At 33.0% G+C, this 22,729-nt stretch overlaps 1 protein-coding gene across 1 annotated transcript in view; it reads left to right on the forward strand.

The window, feature by feature from the left end:
* Positions 1-826: 826 nt before the first annotated feature.
* LOC129218679 (homeobox protein HMX3-B-like) overlaps positions 827-22,729 on the forward strand; it is a 41,371-nt gene continuing 19,468 nt past the window's right edge. The window contains exon 1 of the mRNA XM_054852999.1: positions 827-1,187. Within this exon, the coding sequence (XP_054708974.1) occupies positions 827-1,187 (361 nt within the window). The remainder of the gene's footprint in view (positions 1,188-22,729) is intronic.

A 22,729-nucleotide genomic window follows, 5' to 3' on the forward strand; every position in this document is an offset into this window, starting at 1 on the left:
ACAAAAACTGAGCAGAAAATTTACAATTTGAGCAATCGATTTCAAGTTAATGATATAATTTACGTAAATAGGATTAAAATAAGTAACACCTCCCTTTCACTTAAATCCATTTCAATTTTAACCCAATTTCTCTAAAGGTCTAAATGGATCTGAGAAAGCGAGTTTAGTTTCTAATAAATATATATTCATTTACCGCTAAATGTAATCCTTTATTTGTTACAAATGTTTCCCAGTACTCTTATTGAACACCCGGCCTAAAAGCGTTAATAATAACCCTATTAATTTCAGTCTTAAGGAAAATAAAAGATGATTTTAAAATATCACCGCGAAATTAGCCTTCGTAGAATTGATTTAAAAGCTGAGGCGCGGAAAAATTTTGTGGGGGAATTATTGCGTCAAAAAGCGCAAGCAACAAGCTAACCAATTGGAAGCTCGAAAAGGCGGTGCGGAGGACCCCCTTTCAACCAATAGGGGCTGTTTAGGGGGAGATGCGTATCGTTACAAAATGACAGAATAACTCTGGCAGAAGGCGGGGCTAAAATATTTTGTACTTTCATCCGAACTTCCAGCAACACCGGCATTTCAGTTTCAAATAGTTTGTAGCAGGAGTCATGTTTTCATGCTGCGGCATAATGAAGGATTGTTTGGTGTGATTCAGTTCTGCTTACAAATTCTAATGTTGAATATTTATTGATAACTAAAATTTCGAAATATATTTGACAGAAAGTCTTAAGGACAGTGATCATAAAATATTTTCAGTTTTATCTGTTGGTCCAGTTTTGTTCACACTTGTAGCATTTCTGTTTGTCCAACTGTCAACGAACTGATGTCTATCCTCATCTCAGATAATGGTGATGAAAAGACTGTTTGCTCTTCCAATTCTTCCGATGGTAAACCACCAGTTGAAGAAATAAAATCTCCAGCCGTGATGGCGCGAAATTCTTTTTCCATAGCCAGCATACTAAGTCGAGATGACCCTAAAAAGGACTTCCATGCCGTTCAGAATGATGTCAATTGTATAGCAAGGCATAACTTCCAGAACATTAGTTTTGAACCACGTCTCGCGCTTATACGGCATGCGCAGAACTTTTGCAATCATCAGCAAAGTGCGTACATGAAACACTTATATCCTCACTATGCTTGGAATCCTGTATCATCAACAGACGAAATCCGACACAATAACTCAGGTAATTTTATATTCTTACTTTGTTATCCTTTATATGATTTTTAGGAGTAATGAACTGTAATGAGATAATTATAGCATAGATAGAACAAAGAAAAATTTTCTATCTTATATTAATTACTTAACATGTACTTATTATTCGTGGTGTTGTCCTGATGAAAATAAAATTTAAAAAAGAGATGCTTATACAGATGCGAATGCAAAGATTTTTTAGTTTTGAAGGGAAAATGGGAACGTTTGAGTTAGAAGAAAATGAGAGGAGGGCACCGTTCCTTATATCCCATCCCCTTGACAACACCATTGCTTTCAGTGCTTTGAAGTTGAAACCTTTGCTGTTTAAACCTTCACAACAAATATTCTTTCTAAGCAATTTGTCTTTGGATGATATCATTAGGGCTCGACGAATCTCGAGTAACTAAAATACTACCGTGGCGACTAGTTCTTTCAAAACACGGGGGGAAAATGTATCTAAACTTTAAAGGATTATTTTCCCTGGCGCCCAGAATTTTTTCCTGGCTCCTCAAATATTCTACAATTTTTGTTCGATACTGCATAACTTTATCGGTAACTACCTGAGTAATGTCTTGAAAAGTGATCGAAAATGCTTTGTTCTAAAATGTAATAATGAAAAAGAAAAGTGAATAAACTGAAAACAGTCAAGAAAATACAGCAAGCATTTTCATGACGTTTTGTGCTCTATTCCCGTAGTTTTTCGTGTAATCATTCGTCATATTTTGATTTAAAAAACGAATGAACTGCTATAGAAACATATTTAGAGAAATTATCTTTCTTTATATTTATTCCCAAAATGTGTTTCACGATATTTTGGTGATTGTTGAGGATGGAAAAAAGTTAACGTGGATGTACATATTCCTCATTGGATGTGCATATTTCCGATACCCTCTAATCTTATCCATTACTTATACTTTTTATTCCTGGAAAAATTAAACATTTTTATCTTTCCCTGCAGATGCTCTTGAAAAGCTACAAATAATTTAAATATACATACATCATAATTCATTGCAAGTCAATTTTTGTGCTGAAGATATGGTTGAAATGTTAAAGAAAATATATAGAATACGCATATCTTTACATTCATTCCTAAATTGCATTAAGAGATTTCAATTAAAATGTTTCTTTTAAGCAAGTAAATTACGTGAACTTGCACAAGCATTGATTTTGATAAAAGAACTTTAGAACGAAATAAATGTTGTACAGCTGGTGAGCGTTCATCAAACATTCACATCAAACATGCAACAAAAAAAAAGTAAATTTCAAAATGTACACCATATTATTATTTATTTACCACTTATTGTTTTGTGATTGAAAAACAAAACCTATCGGCTGTTAAGGAAACCTATATAAAAGTGCCCCCCCCCCCCCCCCGTCTATTTGTTGAGACCACTAGCGCAGCCAGAAACACCTTCTGGAGAGTGTTTTTGATCAAAAACACCTACTGAAGATGGTTTTTTGATCAAATATAATATCTGAAGGGGTTTTATTTTGATCAAAACAGCCCTTTCATATATGCATAAGCTACAGTATTATAATTTGCATTCATGTTAAAACCAATGCCTCTGGGGGGTGTTCCCCCCCCCCCCCCCCACCCTTCGCTGCCAAGCTGGATGAGACACATTTATTCAGAACAGGGGTGTACTTCAAATACATAATTGAAAGGCTGCTTTTAGAGAGGAGATCCAGTTTCGATAGTTCATTCCTGAAAAGGAACTTAAGTAATCCTACATCAATACTTAGTTTTGTTCTAGATTAAATTTGTATGCGTTTTCCAGATCTCGCAGGAAAACTTGACTGGTTTAGTAAACTACTAAAAGTTAGGTATTAGGAAAATATTCCCATAATATTTGAGTTTTGCATCAATAAGTTGCCGAATTTTGTGATGAACATTTTATTTGCGATGGCTTGATTCCAAGAATACGTTTGTTTAGTATTTCATAAGTTTTATGTTTTTACTTTTGTTAGGTCTTTTTTTGCTTGTTTTGTTAATTTACATAGTACTTTTATAATGTCATAAATTAGTCTAATACTAATATTTATGGTTGTAAGTTCAAAGTTTTCACAATTCAAAAATTCTACATATTTAAAACTTATTTTAGATTATTTATTATTGTTTTATATCTCGGAAACAGCGTCTCTAACACAGCTGTTGTGTTACCGAATTGAGGAGTAAAAACGTTTTAATCCATTGTTATATTGATGATATAACCTTTTGTCTATGTATCCCAAATTTCAAATACTACATTCTCTAATTCAGTATTGCACATTTATTTATCTTAAGAGCTTTTTAGCTGAACAAATTATTTCCATATACTAGTTTTTGTATACTATTATCTAGTGGAAACTATTAGGGAGATTTGACTCATGAGATTTTTTTCCAAGAAAAGGATATTTAGTTAACATTTTAGTCATGTTATTGGTTGACCAGTCACAACAGTATTTTGCAGGGACAAGCCATTTCAGAATTATCAGTGGTCTTCAAGAAATTCAGTGATAAATGGTACTGCACCTCTGAAGTAAACTTTGAACAGTTTGGAATTTTTTAGATTTTTAACTCCCAATTTTGTGAGAAATTAATTTTAAAAGTATACATGTTTTAACCTTTTAGCTATTTAATGATATGTAGTAGTTTTCAATAACTTTAATCTAGCTGAACATTCGAGGTAAACAAAAGAAAGCTATACCTGATGATTTGATGTTTTTGTTTAATTTGATGTTTTTCAATGAATTTTTATTTTTGAACAGATAAAATATTGTGATTTAGGCGATTTTATTTAAGCAACAATTTTAATATTGTGAATATAAAGACCCGATTTTTTTAATGAATAAATATATAATGTTTTGGGTTAAAAAAAATTGTTTTTACTTGACAAGTAACTAAAATAATAATAATCTTTGATCCCAATGAGTTGTTACTTAGTAAAATAACTGAAATATTGCTTAGGTCTGATTTGATAAAAGTTTTAAATCCGACTTCTGCTTTCCTGCTGATATGGAGTAAGATTAATAAAAAAAAAAAAGTGTAACACTTCTCCTAAAGAGGGGACGTTTTGTACATTCACTTCGAATATCACTTATTAAAACAAAAAACACAATCAAACCTGCGTTTTCGATTTCAATATCTATGAGTCTTCTTACATTCATGAGGGAGGATGAGGGGGTTCATGTCTCCTCAAGTGTTGGGTCAAGTCTCCCTAGTTCTAGTGACACTTGACCCATATGCAGACTTGAGGAATACAATTTTTTGTACCATTTCTACTATGAATAATGCTATCATTTTTAGCCATAATGATGTGCAATATGGTAAACTATTTAAATATTTTTTTTTTCGTTCTAACTATTCTACAAAAAAAAAAAAAGGAAAATGAAAAACTAGAAACTGGGTCAAGTCTCCCTAGTTTCCCCTATCACACGAAAACATTTGCGGTTAAACTGTGAAAATTAGGTTTTATTCCGTTATTATTTTTCAAAAAAGCAGAAACTAAATGTGTTCTAATTTAAGACCATATCGACCCTTTTAATATGTAACCAATGTTCTGCAGCTCATTTTACAAAGAATATTGCGTGCCTTTTGTCTTCACTAAAATGGTTTTAGATTTAAACGGTCATACCCTCGACCTTAACAGCGAAACACGTGCGTAAAATACATGCACTTTTAGAATTAACGCTACAAGAATATATTTCTCCCAGCAGCCTTATTCTTTTAAAAAGAATAGTTTTGGAGAAATATTTAAAAAAAACTTTCATAAAAAGTTTTCTACGTATGTAGAAAAAGAGATCCTCCCCCCTCTCCCTCTCACACACACACACACACACACACAAAAAAAGCCATAAGCATCCAAATTCATCGATGAATAGCTACATCGTTACCGTTGAGCATTATTCAAATAAATAGTAAATTTTCAAATTATTAATTTACTGCTCATATCATTTTACTGGACTCATTATTAAGATTTTATTTGTAAGACTTCAAATATTTAATTCATGAGAATTTATTTTCTGAACACTTTATCTAGAAAATTGCAAACCCAGTAGCAACAGTAATTTTCCATTTTTTTTTAGAACCGATAGTAATATAGACCGCTGTGCGTTGTCATATTTAAGCAACACTCGCACATTTAAGTTCACTCATTTTTTTTATACATTCAATTATTGGTTTCAAACTCCAAACTGGGATGGGAACATTTTGTTGTCAAGTTCTCGTAGTTGGGACAGTACCCTAACTTGGGACATTTTGACGAATTTTGTTTTACAGGCTGGTACAGGCCAGGCATAACAGCATTCAACCAGTTAGAAATTAATAGTGTTACAAAATAAAGCAATAGTTATGTTTTGAGGTAATGTGACAAACTTTTATGCTTCATCTCTTAGCTTATTAAAGTTGTAAAATTCCTTTTCGGATGACTTTACTCGTTCCGCAGTTTTCTGGAGAGGCGGAGACACGTAGTTTTTTGCGTCCTATTTTTCAAGTTTGGGGTTTTACCATCGTAGACCTGAAAGATTGGAGCACGTGCAGTTTTTTCCTTGCATAACTACGCATTTTAGTACAGTAAAACCTGCAAAGTTGACCGCCGTTGTATGCTGACTACTAGTCTAAGTTGATCACTAAAGTACTGCTCCGCAGGTGGTTAACTTACACAGGTCGCTGCACTGAAAAAGAATCAATTTCTGATCTGCTCACCCCGTGTGATAAATTGGTTCGTGTTTACTGTTTGTAAAGGTTTCTGTTGACAAGAACCACTTCTGTCTAGAATTTCTCTGAATATATATGTGCAAACTTGTTTCCCGACACGAATAATACTTTACCAAGAAAAAGGGGAGAATTACTTCAAGGGAATTGACAAACGTTGACGCCCTGGAGTTCTACTCAAGAGTTCTGCTTTTGCATAAATGAATGCTTTAGTCACTCTATTATATTCATACTAATAGTAGAAAGATTGGAAATGGAAAAGTCTTCTGCTTAGCGTGACTAATCAATGTCAATTCTATACATAGATAATCTTTTGGCCTACTTTCTCCTTTTGGAAAGAAAAGGGGCATGCTTTATAAATACCGACGCCGTGCCCTGTGCCCACTAAAGAAAAAAACACCTCCTCTTTTGCGATAAACGCAAATAAGATTTGCGGTTAAGGTGTGTTATATGTAAAAAGAAGGGAACTGATCATTTATGCCTTATTTATGCCAGATCAAAACATGTTTGGATATTTTCCTGCTAAACTGATAGAAGTAAAGGAAAGCTACCCTTCTAAAGTTTATGATAAGGGATTTTCTTTCTTTTTTACTTTTATTTTTTCCAGTGAAAGCCAAGACTATCGAAATATGTATTCGGTTTGAAAAGTAACATTAAAATTATTCTACGAATGACTCACGAACTGAGAATATTAAATGAGTAGAATTTTGCATAGTACATTTTCAAAATTGGTTTGTTTCGATATTGTTTCTCTACTTTTAGTGTGGAAAAAGAACTTCTCATTCTTTAGCTATGTTACTACCACAGCCCAGAGAGTACATAAAAATTTATTCCTTGAATCGCACTAATCAGATATTATGGCAACTTTCCATATTTGAAAATATAAAAATCCTTGTTTGCAATGAGTAGTTTTAAATCTATTTCCAGAGGAGCTCGGACCCCTTCGGCCTCAAATACGCCCTTGTGACGCTATGATAATGCAAATATATGTTTTAGGGGAAGTAGCCCAAAGTAGCAGTGACGGTTCGTCGAATTTTCTGAAATCAATTTTTAATACATTTTCTACGAAAATTATAGGTGTACAGTCGCCTCTCCCATTTATAGCAAAGTCGTGCGTAGCAATTTATGTTGCGTAATAGCTTCAGTTACTCTACACGTTTTATTGTGCATTACTCATTTTTACTTCCTTTTACAAAAAAGGAAGTATTGTATTCGCGAAAAAATTTTCACTCAAAAATCGCCCTTAATTTCCATTTTGCTCACCCCCAAATGAATGTTGAGTTTTTTTTTCGATTCGACCACATGCGGAAAAGTGCCTAAGAATGTATAGACACGCGAAATATCCATTTTGACCATCACCGAGGTAATTACAACGACTTTTCTCGTGACGTCTGTATGTATGTGTGTATGTGCGTATGTGCGTATGTATCTCGCATAACTCAAAAATGGTATGTCCTAGAAAGTTGAAATTTGGTACATAGACTCGTAGTGGGGTCTAGTTGTGCACCTCCCCTTTTGGTTGCTTTCGGATGTTCCTAAGGGGGTCTTTTGCACCTTTTTGGGGGGAAATCATTGTTAATATCAATGCAAACTTAAGTGGTGTTACAATTTGGCGGACACTTGGCGATATATCGCCAGTCTTTTGGTCGCCAAGTTTTGTCGCCAACTTGGCGGAAAATTTGGCGATTTTTTTTATCTGGTTTTAATTTGGCCATCGTTTTTAATATTTAGAGATTAAACTATTGAATCACATTAAAATTGCCAATAATGGGAAAATGACATTAAAATGGAGTAAAAGGAAGTCATGTGAGGCACACATCAGCTCGTTTATAGTGAAATTTCGGTTATAAAGAAATGGTTGCTTTGTCCGTTCGACTTCGCTGTAAGCGAGCATGACTGTGATTGAATACATTACCATTGTTTTCACTGAAAAAAAAAAAAAAAAAAACATTTAACGTCCGCCAGTGAGAAAAAAAGTTGTGTAATGATGCAGAAGTTTATCTAATTTCCCCGCTAAAACGTGCTTGGTGTACAGGAGGTTTAAATCAAATGTACCGAATCTGAACAGTCGTATAAAAAAGTTTAAGCGCTGCAAGAGCAAAATTGATTAAGTTTTGCTGTTGAATTCTTGAAGTTTGACAGCAAAAAAAAAAAAAAATCTTGCGTCTGACGCATTTGCGCTTTTTATAAGCGGAAAAAGAAAAAATAGCGTCATCGAAAGAGAAGGCACACATTGTTCTCCGGCATGCAGAAAAAATTCCTTAATAACTGAAAATAATGCTTTGAACAGTTTCGAATAGTTTATTTAAAAAATAAAAGTAAATAAATGAATAAAAACATTTTAAGCTAAGAGCATTAAAATGGCCCAGAACTTTTCTCGAACAAGGAAGTGTCCAGAAATGGCAACTAAAAGAGCTACTAATTTGTTAAGGGAGCTCGAGGCTACTAAGGGCACTTACGTGGAAGTGTGTTGACTTTTTTATAAAATCTTTGTGAGCATTCGTATCTAATTTTACAATTTTCTTATGCTTTTAAACTCTTAATTAAGAGTCGCGACCTTTACAAATTCTGTACATTTGATTCAGACATCCTGTATAGTCTTTACGGGTGGAACAGATCAATTCGTAAAAAAAGTTAGAAGCAATTTTAATCGGTACGAATTACACATTGTAGTTTAATAATAAAACCTACAAAAAGTAACGTAATTAGCAAGATTTTTTGATTGCGTATCTCTTCAAAGTTTTCAGTTAGTCTGTTCGTGACCGAGTATAATGTCACTATATGTGGTACTTTTCTCATAACTTTGTTCATGCACGATTATCGTACAGCATGTAATCATACGAAATAAATGTTGCGCTTTGTCGAGTTAGTTGCTAATGTGCCATTCTGGTCTACTATGTGTAACTTTAAGGCTGAACAAAACAACATTTTAAACTGGAAACGATGTATCACGATTTTAGGTGTTTTGTATACTGATTCAGCGATTCAGCTATTATTACCATAACAGACACTAGCGCAATCAGAAATAGTTCCTGGAAGGGGTTTTTTGATCAAAAATACATTCTGGAAGGGATTTAATGATCAGAAATACCTTCTGAAGGGGATTTTTACCTCAAATTCATTCTGAAGGGTTTTTTTTTTTTTTTCTTGATCAGAACAGCCCTTCCATATGCATAAACTACTGTATTAGAATTTGGATTTATGTTAAAACCAATGACTCTATGGGGTGTTTTCACCCTCAACCCCCCCCCCCCCTTTTGTTGCGCTACTGATAACAATTTCGTAAAAATCTGGCGTTAAAATTTGGAAATAAAAACAAATTTATTTTTTCTATGTAAGTCGCTGTCCGTCATGCTTCTGGAAACTAGTTTCTGCAAAAATTAATACAATATAAATTTCTAGAAAAATATACATAATATCGAAGGAATTATCTGTTCTGAAATTTTAGAAAATATGATCAATCCACTTTACTCTCTCATTGCATAACCTTCCCTTTATGTACACGTAGTTGGCAGTGGTGCGCACAGGAATTTCTTAAAGGGCGGGGGGGATCCAGGATCGAAGGTCCACCTTTCTTATATCATACTCCAACACGCATCCAAACATATTCCTTTGATTTTATCGATTGTTGGGAACAAAAAACAATTTTTAAACGAAACGTTGAATTATATTACTTAGCATTAGTTAAATAAAATTAATTTATGATCAACAAATACTCGTGTAAAATACCACCAGGAAGCACAAGAATGAATTAATTTACTTTTCTAAAAGCTAAAAATTAAAAGAACGAAGTTAAATCATCATTCTAAAACGTCACCGCAAAGCGAGACAGTTTAACGCCTCTGCAAACCCTTAAAACAATGTCCCTTAAAACAATGCATGTTCACATGCAGTTCAACTTTGTTGGGGAAGAAAGAGAGAAGATAAGTTAATTTTTTTCATTTATCAAATCTGAAATTATTGCTACCTTTGCTTTATGGTCTACATACATAGGATTATAATCGACTGAAAAAACTCAAGGGCCATGGGAGGGGTCCGGACCCCCTGGACCGTCACCTTGTGTGCGCCACTGATAGTTGGGTGTAAATGCAGACTTACTTTTATGATTTTTCAATCTAAAGAACTTGAAGAATCTTTAAATTTCCGTATTTAAAGCTGTTACTCAAACAATGTGCTTATGCGATGTGAAATTCTGTGTTTGTTATACGTTCAATCTTGAATTAATTTCGTACGAAATACATAACTTTAAAGCTTAAAATTTTAAAAGCACGAAGTAAAGCCTATCCAGCCCTGAATTGAATCCATTATGTTATGAAATTTCAGTTTTAAAACCAGTTAGTCCAACGGTGCTTTTTGCGATGCCTGGAAAACGAAATTTTAATATAATTCTTTTAATTTAAAATGTTAATAATATGTGTTAATGTAAGTGTTAATGTAAATAACAACCGGGAGGAAATTTTATTTTCAGATCTCGAAAATCAGTTGAGTGTTCTTGGAGAGGGCAAAAATACCACCTTCGGTGTTAGAAATGGGGCGTAAATGCAGTACAATAAGCAGATATTTTAGATTTGGATTATATGTATAATCAGGTTCAAAATTCAATTAAGTCACTTTTAAGGTTTGAACATAAAGTTTCATCGCAGTTGATTTCTCTTAACGCAAAAATATAACTTTTATGCTGCAGCTAAAGTGAGTGAACAAATTAGTGTTTCTGCTCAATTTTTTGAAATTTTGAGGTCATACTTCACTCTAAGAAATTTCACCGTTAGAATACGGTCAGTGACCGGCAGAAAGTGGTCCGGTCACTGCCCGTAAAAATAATATTCTGCCCGTAATCTTTCATGACCGTAAAAATAATAGGTTTGCCCGTAATTTCCTCCCCGTAAAATAAAAGGGGAGTGACCGTAAATTGACAATGTGCCCGTGAAAATTATATTCCTTTTTCTACGGCCACTGCCCGTACATTGAATATATGCCCGTAAAAGCTGGAATTTGTTTTCTACGCCCATTGACCGTAAATTGATATTGCTCCCGTAAAAGCTAGAATTTATTCTCTACGCCTATTGCCCGTAAATTGATATTACTTCTGTAAAAGCTATAATTCGTTTTCTAGGATCACTGCCCGTAAATTGGCGTTATGCTCATAAAACGTTTCTATGGTCACTACCTCCTGTAAATTAACATGATGTTCATAAAAAAAATGTCATTCTTTATCGTCACTGCCCATAAATTATTAGGTGCTTTAAAACTTAGTTTATTATCATATAAGAACCAAGTTATGAATAAAAGTTTTAAGAACACAATAAAATGCAAGTCATTTTTACAATTCAATTAATACGTAAAATAGGCTAACACTGTTAGTAATGCAGTTTGAGGACCCCAGTTGCCAGAATTATAAATATTCTATTAAATGATCTCTAAAAATGAGAATGCATGTTTAAGAGAGAGAAGTATAAAAAGAAATATTGAAAAAAATCCCGTGAAATAAGGGAAACTTAACTGAAAACAAAAAACAAATTCAGTAAAGCTTTTTTACTGTATGGATTATAGTAAAATACAACACTTAAAATTTTATGTAAAATGCTTACATACACAATAATTTGTTTCATTGCTAAAACACATGTTACCAACATTGGCAACTAGTGTTTTTTTAATGGTTTGTCCATTGCCTTTACTTGTTTGCTAACCTCGTTCATTCAAAGAACATAGAACATTCAAAAAAGTTATATAAATTATTAAAAAACATATTTATACTTCATATTTAAAAAGTTATAAATTAATTAAATTATGCATAAATTAAAAACTTGTGCAGTCGACTTCAAAAATAGACTGCATTTTTTACTAGCTAGCATAAACTTATGGATAAATTAATTTTTAAACACCATAAGTATCCATTAAAGGTAAGCATCTCGAAAACTATTTTATCGAGAGAAAGAATTTTAGCTCAAAAATTATTACCAAAAAAATATGTGAGCATGTCTACATAAGAAATAAGAAGAGAAAATATCCAGAAGTGTCAACAATGAAAACAAAGAAGTTAAAACATCAAAAAGGTTTATTTTACACTAATTACAAGTTAAATAACAACATAATTACAAATAAACTTTTTCAGAAGAGAAATTACGGTCAAATTTTTCAAAACTTGGTTGAATCGCTTTTTTCCAAATCTTTATTCCTTTTGGATCCTTTAGTTCAGTAACTTATCCAAAATATTGCCCTAAAAAGAAATCACCATAAGGAAAATTAAGAATGATTTATTTTTCACACATTTAAAACAGAGCAGCATTCTCACTAAATAGTGAAAATCAAAATAAAGCATTTTAAAGCACCCTATTTTTTTTCACCCCTTTCCCTGGTTTCATAAGGTTTTCCTCCCTAATATGATGTTCAAATGATTTTTACATAATTTCCAGGAATCCTAGGAAAAAGCACATGCATACATAGAAATATAAGCTATAATAAAATTAAACAAAAAATTAAGGCTAGATCAAAAGACATCGTAACTGCTAAAATGTATAAATCTTAAGCTTAATGCATAAAAGCTGGTAAACATGTAAATATTGAAAAATTTGTTTCATCAAATCAAACGAATGACAAAGAAAAGCATTTTTCCAACATCAATTCAAAATATGTGGTCTGTTTTGAAAAGAAAACAAAATGAGGTTATGAATATTTAGTGAACATCAATTTCAAAAAAAGAAAGAAACAATGAATCATATTCAATTGAAAACATAAACAATAATGATGATCATTAAGAGATATAATTAAACATAAAGCACTTTGGAGTCTTGCAAAGATCTTGGGGGAAACCTGCAACTGTAGTACAAGTATAAGGGGAAATTTCAGGGAAAAAACATTTTGGCATTTTTAGTGCCAATATGGGCTATTTCCCTGACGGGCATCTACAGTATGATAAACACAGATATTGAAAACACCTTTTTCAGAGCATAAGCATCCAAGCTTTTTGACCCCATACATAAGCATGGTAGCAGATTTTCTAGTAGAGGGGCTAAGGGGGGGCACAAGGGATAAATAAAAATAAACTATTTTATTTCATAAATTTTCAATCATTTTCCCATACATAAATAAAACTTTTAAACAAATTTTATAAATAAAAACATAAAACATATTTGAATAAAACTACTTTTGTTCGCTATAGGAATAATATCGGAGTCTGAGTCCAGTCCTAAAGGATGCATTTGTACAGGTTTAGTATTTGTATTTTTTTTTTTTTTCCAAGTTCGAAAAGAAAAGTAAAGACAGAAAACATGTTGCATTGTTGGAAGGAAAAAGACAAACTACGGGAATCTTCAGCTCCTTACCCCAAAATAAGAGACTTCCCAGTAAAAGTACTGGTTAAAAAATTTTAAAGCACAAAGCTATCTATGATTAATTTTTAACGCGAGAAAGAACTGTGATGGAAAAATTTAAGTTTTTTAAATCAATTTCAATTTTCCCCCCACAAATTCTGAAAAAATAGTTTTAAATTTTAAACTTTAAATCTTTTTGGATTTCTTTTTTAATTGAAAACTTATTTCATGCTCAATATCCATATAAATATTCCAATAACAGAAAAATTTTCCCTTGTGTATGTCAGTTGTTCGTTAAAAAAAATCTATATTCAGTACTTGACCTAGTAGCATGAACTTGGATTGAGTACTCAGTAATCATCCTAAGTACTATTCAACCACACTAAATTACTGCACTCAATAGTAGGACAATGTTTTCAACCGCACATGCACACTGGGTTTTAACATGCATACCCACCAACTTTGAAAAAGCTCTTCGTTTAAATTAGGGATACATTGAATATGCAGTTGATTTTTGGTATACTGCTGGCTATTTGGCACACAAAACCGAATACTTGGTTTGGCTGAATACCTTAATATTTAGTCAGCAATTGAATAGTAAATAACATAAATAGTTGACAATTAGTAGGCAAACAATTTTTTGTACAATGAATGTATAGTACTCTAGTACAAACTTCCAACCTGTTATTTACTAATATTATCACATTTGGGTAATTCTTCAGAAAATATAACTTTTGAATGCAAATATTTTTCAATTTCGAAACCTTTTGTTTCCTTTTTTTTTCGTTCTTCCATGAAAGTGTTACCTACTAGAAGTAACCATAAACAATGGCCCAGCTCAGTTCCAATTATTTTACGTATAAATAAAAAATAAAATAATCCCTTGTTCATAGAAATTTAAAAAAAAAGAAAAATAACTTTTGTTTTAGTACTTAAAAATTGAGGCCAATTTAATATCAAAGTGGTAGTTTTGCTAATTGTGCAATCAATCAGCTATTTTAATGATTAGTGGGAATATAATTAAGTTCTCTTCATTAAAGTAGGGTTTAATTAGTAGTTTCAAATACATGTAAAATAGTATTTAGTAAATTTTTGTGCGACATGACTTCTTGTCCTACTAAAATGAACTAAACCACAATATTAAAAAGTTAAATATACTTAAACAATTATCATTTGAGGCACTTGTGAAAGGAATAATTAATAAATAAGTATATACTTTTAATTAATCAAGTTATTAAGCAACATAAACAGCCACACAAGGTGTGTGACATGCCATGGAAGTGAAATTCACACGTTGTGAACCAAAAATATACTAAAATAAAACTTGTTATTCAAAAATTGGTGGCAGGTTTAAATCAATATACTTTTGATGAAATTAAAAATCATTGTTAAATGAATTGTTCCTAAAATTTTTTACTGGTAAAAGGCGTACTGTTTGAAGAATGACCCATTTAAGGTGATTTTAGTGCAAGAGAAAACATTCAGATGTTACATTTAAGTTTCGCAACTTTTCACTTTCTTTTATATCTTACGCCACATAAACATTTTTTTTTTTACCGCTTATAAGTCATAAGTATGAAACTAAACTCAGTGGCGCAAAATTGGAGGCAATCCCACCGTGCCCATATCAATCTTCATGACAGAGGGCTGTGGGGTGCAAAGGCAAAGTCTAGTAAGGTGGTCAGCCGAACGTGGAACCTCCAGTGTTTAGTTTCCAAGCATGCTTCGTACTCATTTTATTTACCCACTTATGGGATGAAAGGTGAAGTCAACTGTGCCCAACGGGGAATTAAACTCAAATCTGCAATGAGGAGGCACAAAGTGCCACTGGACTTCTTAGGTATGAAACACTAAGCAGAAAAAATCAATTTGTGAAACGTTTCTCGTCTCACAAATGTTTAAAAAAGGCAATTTATAACGTGCAAAGAAAACACTCAGAAATTTAATTTTGCAGTATTTTGATTTCGGAAGTTTTACCATTCAAAATATTATGTAATGCTTAAAACAAAATAATTAATCTACAGAAAATAGATAAGCATCTTCAATTCTGAATTGCCATAAAATAAAATACAAAAATCATAAATCATTTTTTAGCCAAATATTCGGTCTTCAGTCAAATATTTGACTAGAATTCTAATAAAATATTCGCTCAAAAACATATAATTGAACTATCAAATCATCCAAAAGAAATCAATAACCAAACTCTCGACAGCAAACATTCTTTTATAACACTATTTAATTAAAACACTAAAGAAACAATCATTTAAAAAACCACAAAGGTGTCTGTTCCACAATAGTGGAGGCTCATCCTCATCCCCTAAAAGACGGTGCCTCAAAGAAGGACAATCCTAAAAAAGACACCCTTACAGTAAATTTTATTAGCAGATTATAAAGGTCCCTTGGAGTTAGTTTTAATAAGGTTTGATTGTATTTTCAAAATAAATATGGAAATCTGCGCATCCTACATGCAACGATGGATACAAGGCGAGGGTCATAATTCTCGGCCGACATTATTATCCAATCACTTTGTGTTCAAATACACTTAATGAATAACCTGTAAACAATTGGAGTATTTTTTAAGTTCACTTAATATTTTTTAAAGTAAAAATCTGGAATACAACTTCCTTTCATTGCTTTTAAAATTAATTAGAATTGTTTATGTCCCACAAGGTGCTTTATTTCTGGCTAAGTTATTGCTTTAATTGACACCCAAGTATTTTCAGAATTTTTTATGCACCTTAAAAAGATTCTTCAGCATGACCAGCCCTAAAATAGCAGTATCTAACCCCCTGATATCAACCTTTTCATCATTTATAAGTTGTACCACAAAAGATGGCAAATGCACTTCTTTTGTCGTAAGTAGGATCAGGCCCGGCATTTCAACTACTGTGAATGCGTTAGGCATTAGGATCGGCAATGGGTGTTAAAACCAAGGATTCTGGGAGGAATTGAGCCCCTAAAACCTCCTAACTGGCAGCGCCCGTGCATACCCTAGCCATGCTCATCTTTTTTTCTTGGAAGAAAGGGAGGGGGGAAATCCCCCCCCCTCCAATGACGATCATGGATGGGTATGCAGTGGGGCAGCCAGGTTTGAGATTTTAACTGTTGAAAACTGCCCAAGTATCCTTGGTTGTAGCACATGTTGCCAATCCGAAATACAGTAGTTTATATACGTATAAGGCAAGGGGGCCCATATAGGGGTGCAAGGGGGGAGGCTAGAGCCCCCCCCCCTTGAAATTAGAATTTCCTTGCTTTTAGTGCTTTTTTCCTTGCAAAAATGTAATAACATTTCTTCTCTAGCCATTAATGAATAAGTTATTAAAAATGTCAAATTTTAATGACTCTAATATGTCCTGAAATCAGTTTCCATGGGGAAAATATATAGCTAAACCAAAGGGAAAATATTTGAGCCCCCCCCCTCCCTTGCAACTTTGCATATGGGCGCCCTGCCTATACAATACAATACAAATAGGACGTGTTCTCATACCTATACAATACAAATAGACTACCTAAGATTACAAAATGAAGAGTTCTGTTTTCGTGTCCAGTTCATCTGACATCACTCTGTGGCACAATTATACTTAACATTTTATATTCTTTTAAATTTATTATAAAATTTTATTTTTTCATATCTATAACATTTAAATACAACAGCGACCAGAAATAAAAGCACTGAATACAAGTAGAAAAATTACAATTGTTCGTTTCTGAGCAAAGAAACTGATCGTCGCTCAATAGAGTTTAGAAAAACATTTCTTAAAATAAAATATTAATACATACCTCTAAATAAATTTTGATGAAACACTTTTTGATCCAAAAGTTATTTTTCACCCAATTGTGCAAACTGGATCAAACTTTAAAGCAAGGATTGTCTGGGTGAAAGAAAATTCAACTAAGTATATGGAACAAAATAAAAAATGATAGGTATGATTATGCATCATGTATATAAAAAAACCCTAGATTAAATAAAAAATTATTAAATAAAAACAAAAAACCCAACTGCGTAAAAACCAAAAAAAAAAAAAAAAGACTAAAAAGAAAAATGTATAAGCCCAGTAGTTTAGAATGTATTAAGTACCTACTACTAAATAACTACACCGTTGAAATAGTTTTATAACCGTACACACATAAGACAAAGCATAAATTCAAAAGCAGAATAGAAGGATCAACAATCGGGGCCCATTCCTTTCTGATTCAAGAACCCCGTAAAATTTGAATGAACGACATTTTCGAAAACGTTTTTGATTCTGGGTATTTTTTTGAAATTGAAGCTCCAAAAATTCAAAATTTTTGACGATCTTTGATGACATGGAGAGAGGGGGTTGAGGGACTCTCCCCTGAAAAAATTTTGGAACTAAAGTCGTAAAAATACAGTTGTAGGCGATTTTTTGTGATGAGTTTGGGGGGAGGGGGAGAGTTTGGGGACCTTTTTTTCCGGAATTTTTTCGAATTTACAAATTTAAATTTACAAAGGTAAATTTTGGTTTGTGAATTCGTGGGGGGGGGGGGGATCACCCCAATTGCTCCCTCTGTGGATACACCACTGCCCCTCCCCCACTTCAAGGACCTGCAACCATGACTCCTATAAACCTGCCATTATGATTTAAACACATTCCAGTCAAAAACATTCATACCAGAACCAAATCATTCGAAAGAATGACCTGAAACGCGCCTTTGACAACAAACTTTCGATTATAACACTATTTGAATGAAACACTTCAAAAAACAGTAGTACAACCAGGGGGAGGGTTCATGGATCTAGACCCTAATTGAAATGACCAAAAAAATTCAAAAATGAAAATATTTGTGTTTCACACATAATTTAATTAGTCGTATATAAGAAAACTTGAAGTAAGCACGATTTAAACGTTTTTGAAAGTACTGCATGAAACAAGCCTATTAAATGAAACAAGTATAATAGGTTTTCGTTATTATGTATTGGACTCAGCAGTGACTAATTTTGAAAACGTATAAATGATAAAAACGTATAAAAGAGAAACGTATAAACTGTGTTTCACTGTATAATACACAGAGTGGTCCGAAAGCGGGAGTAACCCTCGTTTAATTTTACTATGGTTGAATGTTTGCTGTACAGTTCAGGCTCTGATCTGAGTACCTGCAGTTCGGGGGGGGGGGCACATCCTTAAGGGGAGATCCACGATCCAAGAAATTGAGGAAAAAAAGAAAAAAAAAACTAGTACTGAGACTTATTTACGTAAACAATATACACTGCTGGTCTAGGAGGGGACCCCCTAAGTTTTTGCAAGGGGGCAAAAATTTATAGAGCCGGGCTTAACAGTTACTTTGAAGTCTTAAGAACTTCAGTTGAACAAGATCCATGTTGCAACACAGCTGAATTCTGCACCATATTCCACTCAATTTTGGCGTTTAGCACATTGCGTTTAAAATTCTGCTCCGAACCCAGCAAAACATCTGCAATAACATGGAGCAGAATTCCGCTGTGTTACGACATAGATGGTGCTCTGCCGATTTTTACTACTTTCAAGACCGTCAAGTGACTGCGTAACGAACATAACACTGAATATACGATGGGGGAGGGGGGTCACCCCGTTTGAATCACTCTGTATTCTGTATATTAGACCCTTAAAGAAATGAAATCCTGGCTATGCAACCCCCAATAAAAAGTTATTTGATATCATAAGTCACATGAACGACTCTCTGAAAAAGGCATACCCACAGTAAATTTCAATAGCACAATCTCACCACTTTAATCACTCCCCCCCCCCCAAAAAAAAAAACCTATACTATACTTCTATGATGAAAACACAGCCTAAGTTTCCTACTAGAAAGACATGGCTTCTCGTCCGCTCAGATTGAGCAAATTGAAAACTGCTTCAATTTCATAGAGAGCTGCGATTCAGACAATACAGCAGTTAATGATGTGAACATTCTTCTTACAGTAATTATTATACAAAATATTATATTTTAAGTTATGAATAGTTGTAAGTTACAGTAAAACATAGTATTATTATAGAAATTTACATTTAATTTATAAGTTTAGGCACATTGAATCAGAAACAATTCATTAATTAAGTGTTGAAAGTTGATAAGAAATACATGTTTCATCACATTATTTTTGGTTTATAATAATTGTACGAATAACTGTTTAAAGATTTAGTTATTAAAAAAATGTATGAAACATGTTTTAAACATTTCTAGCTGTGAAACTAATGAAAACAATGATGTCATTATTTATATTTTCTACTAAAAACGAATCTGTCGTTAATAGGTAGCCTAAAGCAATTTATTTTCAACTACGTACCTATGTTTTATTTCATTGGTTTAAATGTAACATTTGAGTTCATTAAAAACAATCTAAAAAATGTAACCAATTCCTATTAGTCATTGATCATGGTTATTTAAAACCAGGAATATAAAGCATGCAGAGAATTAGTAAATAATTCATTTTGTCCTCATGCACAACATCTTTAATTAATTACATTAATTTAGAAAAATACTGCAGAAATTTTTGAATGACACTATGGAAATTAAAACACATGGAGCATAATATGATATTCATTTGTGCGTTTATATTGCATCACGTTTGCATGCATTGTACTATGTAAGTACGTCTTGATACAATCAATATCAATTCTAAATTTCAACGTTACAGCCAAGCTTCGGTACTCGCCATCAATCAATGCTCACAAATTATTGTTATCAAAATAGCTAATAAAAAAGAACAGTAGATTAAAATTACACTTAAACAATAGTATAGAAAAAGAAAACACTTACTTAATATTTTGACTCCAGACATTGGAATCACATGGCGAAGACAATTCTTTCTTTCTTTCGACGCCTAGGAGCAATACTTAGATGAGAGCCTGGATGACAGAGTCCCTACTCTCCAATACGTATATTTGGTCCAGATATTGTAAGACGTATATCATATATTACATATTAAAAAGGTTATCCAGTTGAAAGACAACATTCGTTCAACACAAGGCATCCATCTTGACTTTTCTCCTTCCCGCTTCTTTGCGTAGAAACACGTGACAACGATACGTGATTTTTATCAGCTAGCAAATTACGGGAAATGACCGTAATCTGCACAGATTAAGGGACTGGACGACTGCCCCGTAATTTTACGGTCAACGCAACTTAAATTTACTGTAGTTTTTTTACAATTACGGTCACTGCGCTGTTTCCTCGAAGAAGGGCACTTACCGTATAATTTTATAGCCAATGCGCCTAAATTTACGGAAATTTCTTAGAGTGTTCTCACAGAACATGTTATTTGATTTGAAAAGCTTTTTATATATTTGATATTCATGGGTCATGGCCACATTTGACAAGCATTGCAGTTCGCTCCGATAAAAAGTGCAAAACGAAACACCCTAATAATCACTAACTTCTGATGCAACTAATCGAATGTGCTTTAGAAAGGCAGATAATTAACTCTGCTCCTATTTAATTTAACCTTTTTTTTTTTAACCAAAATAAGTAAATAAATATGTAAACTGAAAAAGAGAGGCAGAAAGATAGTAGCGTTTTGATCGAGTTTAAATTTCGTCTTGAAATAAAAATAATGCTTGAAAATAAACTAAAATGAAATTTCTTCTTTGGTTAATTACACACTCCCCGCTTACTCACAATGGAACACACAGCCGCCCTCAACCAACCTGTAAAAATGTTAAATGAAGAGCAGAATTTCGGAAAAATGTATACGTATGCTGCCTTGCGCAGGTAAAGGGCAGTAACTGCAAAATTTTCATTTTTCATTTTATTGCATTTTTGTCATCTATTGTACGTTATCTTTATTGTACAAGCTGGCTTATTTAGTTTCCGCTGAAAAAAAGGCTCGGAAAAAAGTCGAATTCCACATTTTTCTATTAGTATTGAGCCCACCACACATTGGTTCAAATACTCGAAAACTCATTTCTGCAGATACTGCCGTTTACCTGCACACGGTAGTATACCGGCGGGGTGAATTGATGCCGAAACGTCATTCCGGTCCTGCTTTTCAATAAATTCATCTTTCAAACAATACCGGTTACCGTACAAAATACAATGATTACTCATTGACGTTGTTCCGGTACTATAACATTTACGAATTCCCCCATAATAAACAATCAATGCTGTTTCATTTTTTTGCAGGAGACAATCCGTTAGTAGGACTTTTTAAATAGCCTACTCTATTTTGTTTAACTTTTACATTTTAAGAATTGCATGGCTTGTTTCAGACAACAATTAATTTGAGCATTCTTGTGTTTTGTTTGTTTTGCAATACTAGAGAGATTCCAGGGAGGAATATCAACTTGCAATCGACTTGATTATTTTCGGTTGCTTGAGAGCAAATAAGATCGATGCCGCTAAAAGCTTTTTTCAATCTGCACACGTGGGTGTTAAGAGCTGCAACGGTTTAAAACGTTTTTCTGCAAATAAAACTTGCAGAAAATTTCAAAAGCACTCAAATAAATTAGTAAAGCTACGTTATTGTGCTAATTCTCTCTTTAAATATCAAAGCCAGAAACTTCTCTTTTACTCCTTCTTGTACTTAACATTTTTTTATTTATTAAATAATGTGCTCAAAATTATTTTATTGTTTATATTTTTATCAACCATGAGTTCCAATTGCAATTCGCATTTGAATTTTAAGTTAAGAAATTGGTATTGCGTCAACTGTTTAGAAACAACTAATTATGTAATATCTTTTATTTGAAATGCAATAAATGTATTCTTAAATATTTTCTCTTTTGATCCATAGAATGGGCGGGTGTCCATGATTAAACGACCATACTTTAAAGTTGACTTGCAGCATATTAAGGGATGGAAATTTGTTTGAGCATCGTATTAAGAACATATTTTAAAATATTTCTCATTTTATTACTAAATAAAACACTTTAAGTCTTTAAAAATACTTTCGATGGGATGTGAAACAGTTATGTGGCAAGTGGTTGAGCAGTACTTGCTTAAAAATTTTAAAAATCGTAGGGATATCAGTCCTCCCCAACTCTCCTCATCTCTATCTGCATTTTCACAATCAGGCACAAACATTATTTGTCCCAAACTAATTTTATGCTAAAATTATTATTTTCAGTTTTTAGTTCATAAGTGACATATGATTACACAACTTCAAAACTGATGTTATCATTTCGCAAATATTTTCTTTCGAATGGTGAAGCCTCAATGGATTCCCATAACATTTTAGAAAATAGTAATTTGAAGAATAACAATGGAGTTACCAAAAACAAAAGAAATTGTTCAAAGTTAACAAACATAAATAAATAAATCTGCAGCTTAAATATTCAAGCAATCAAGTTAGTTAAAACGGGCTGTAAAGGACTCAAATCAAGATCATTTCAGATGTTTTAGTCGTAGTAAAATATTTTGCTACTGGTATTGATTATATTTGATCGTATCGTTCCAGCAGGTGCTCTTTCAAGGCAGCTTTCAATTTACACAGAAAATCCATTCATAGCTGCTACTCTATCCCTCCATTCATGTCAAATAGGTCATTTTTGTTCCTAAATCCTCTCGTTTTCCTCCCTTCGACCCATGGGGGCAACA

The sequence above is a fragment of the Uloborus diversus genome, chromosome 3 (genome assembly GCF_026930045.1).
Source record: "Uloborus diversus isolate 005 chromosome 3, Udiv.v.3.1, whole genome shotgun sequence".
NCBI lineage: Eukaryota > Metazoa > Arthropoda > Arachnida > Araneae > Uloboridae > Uloborus > Uloborus diversus.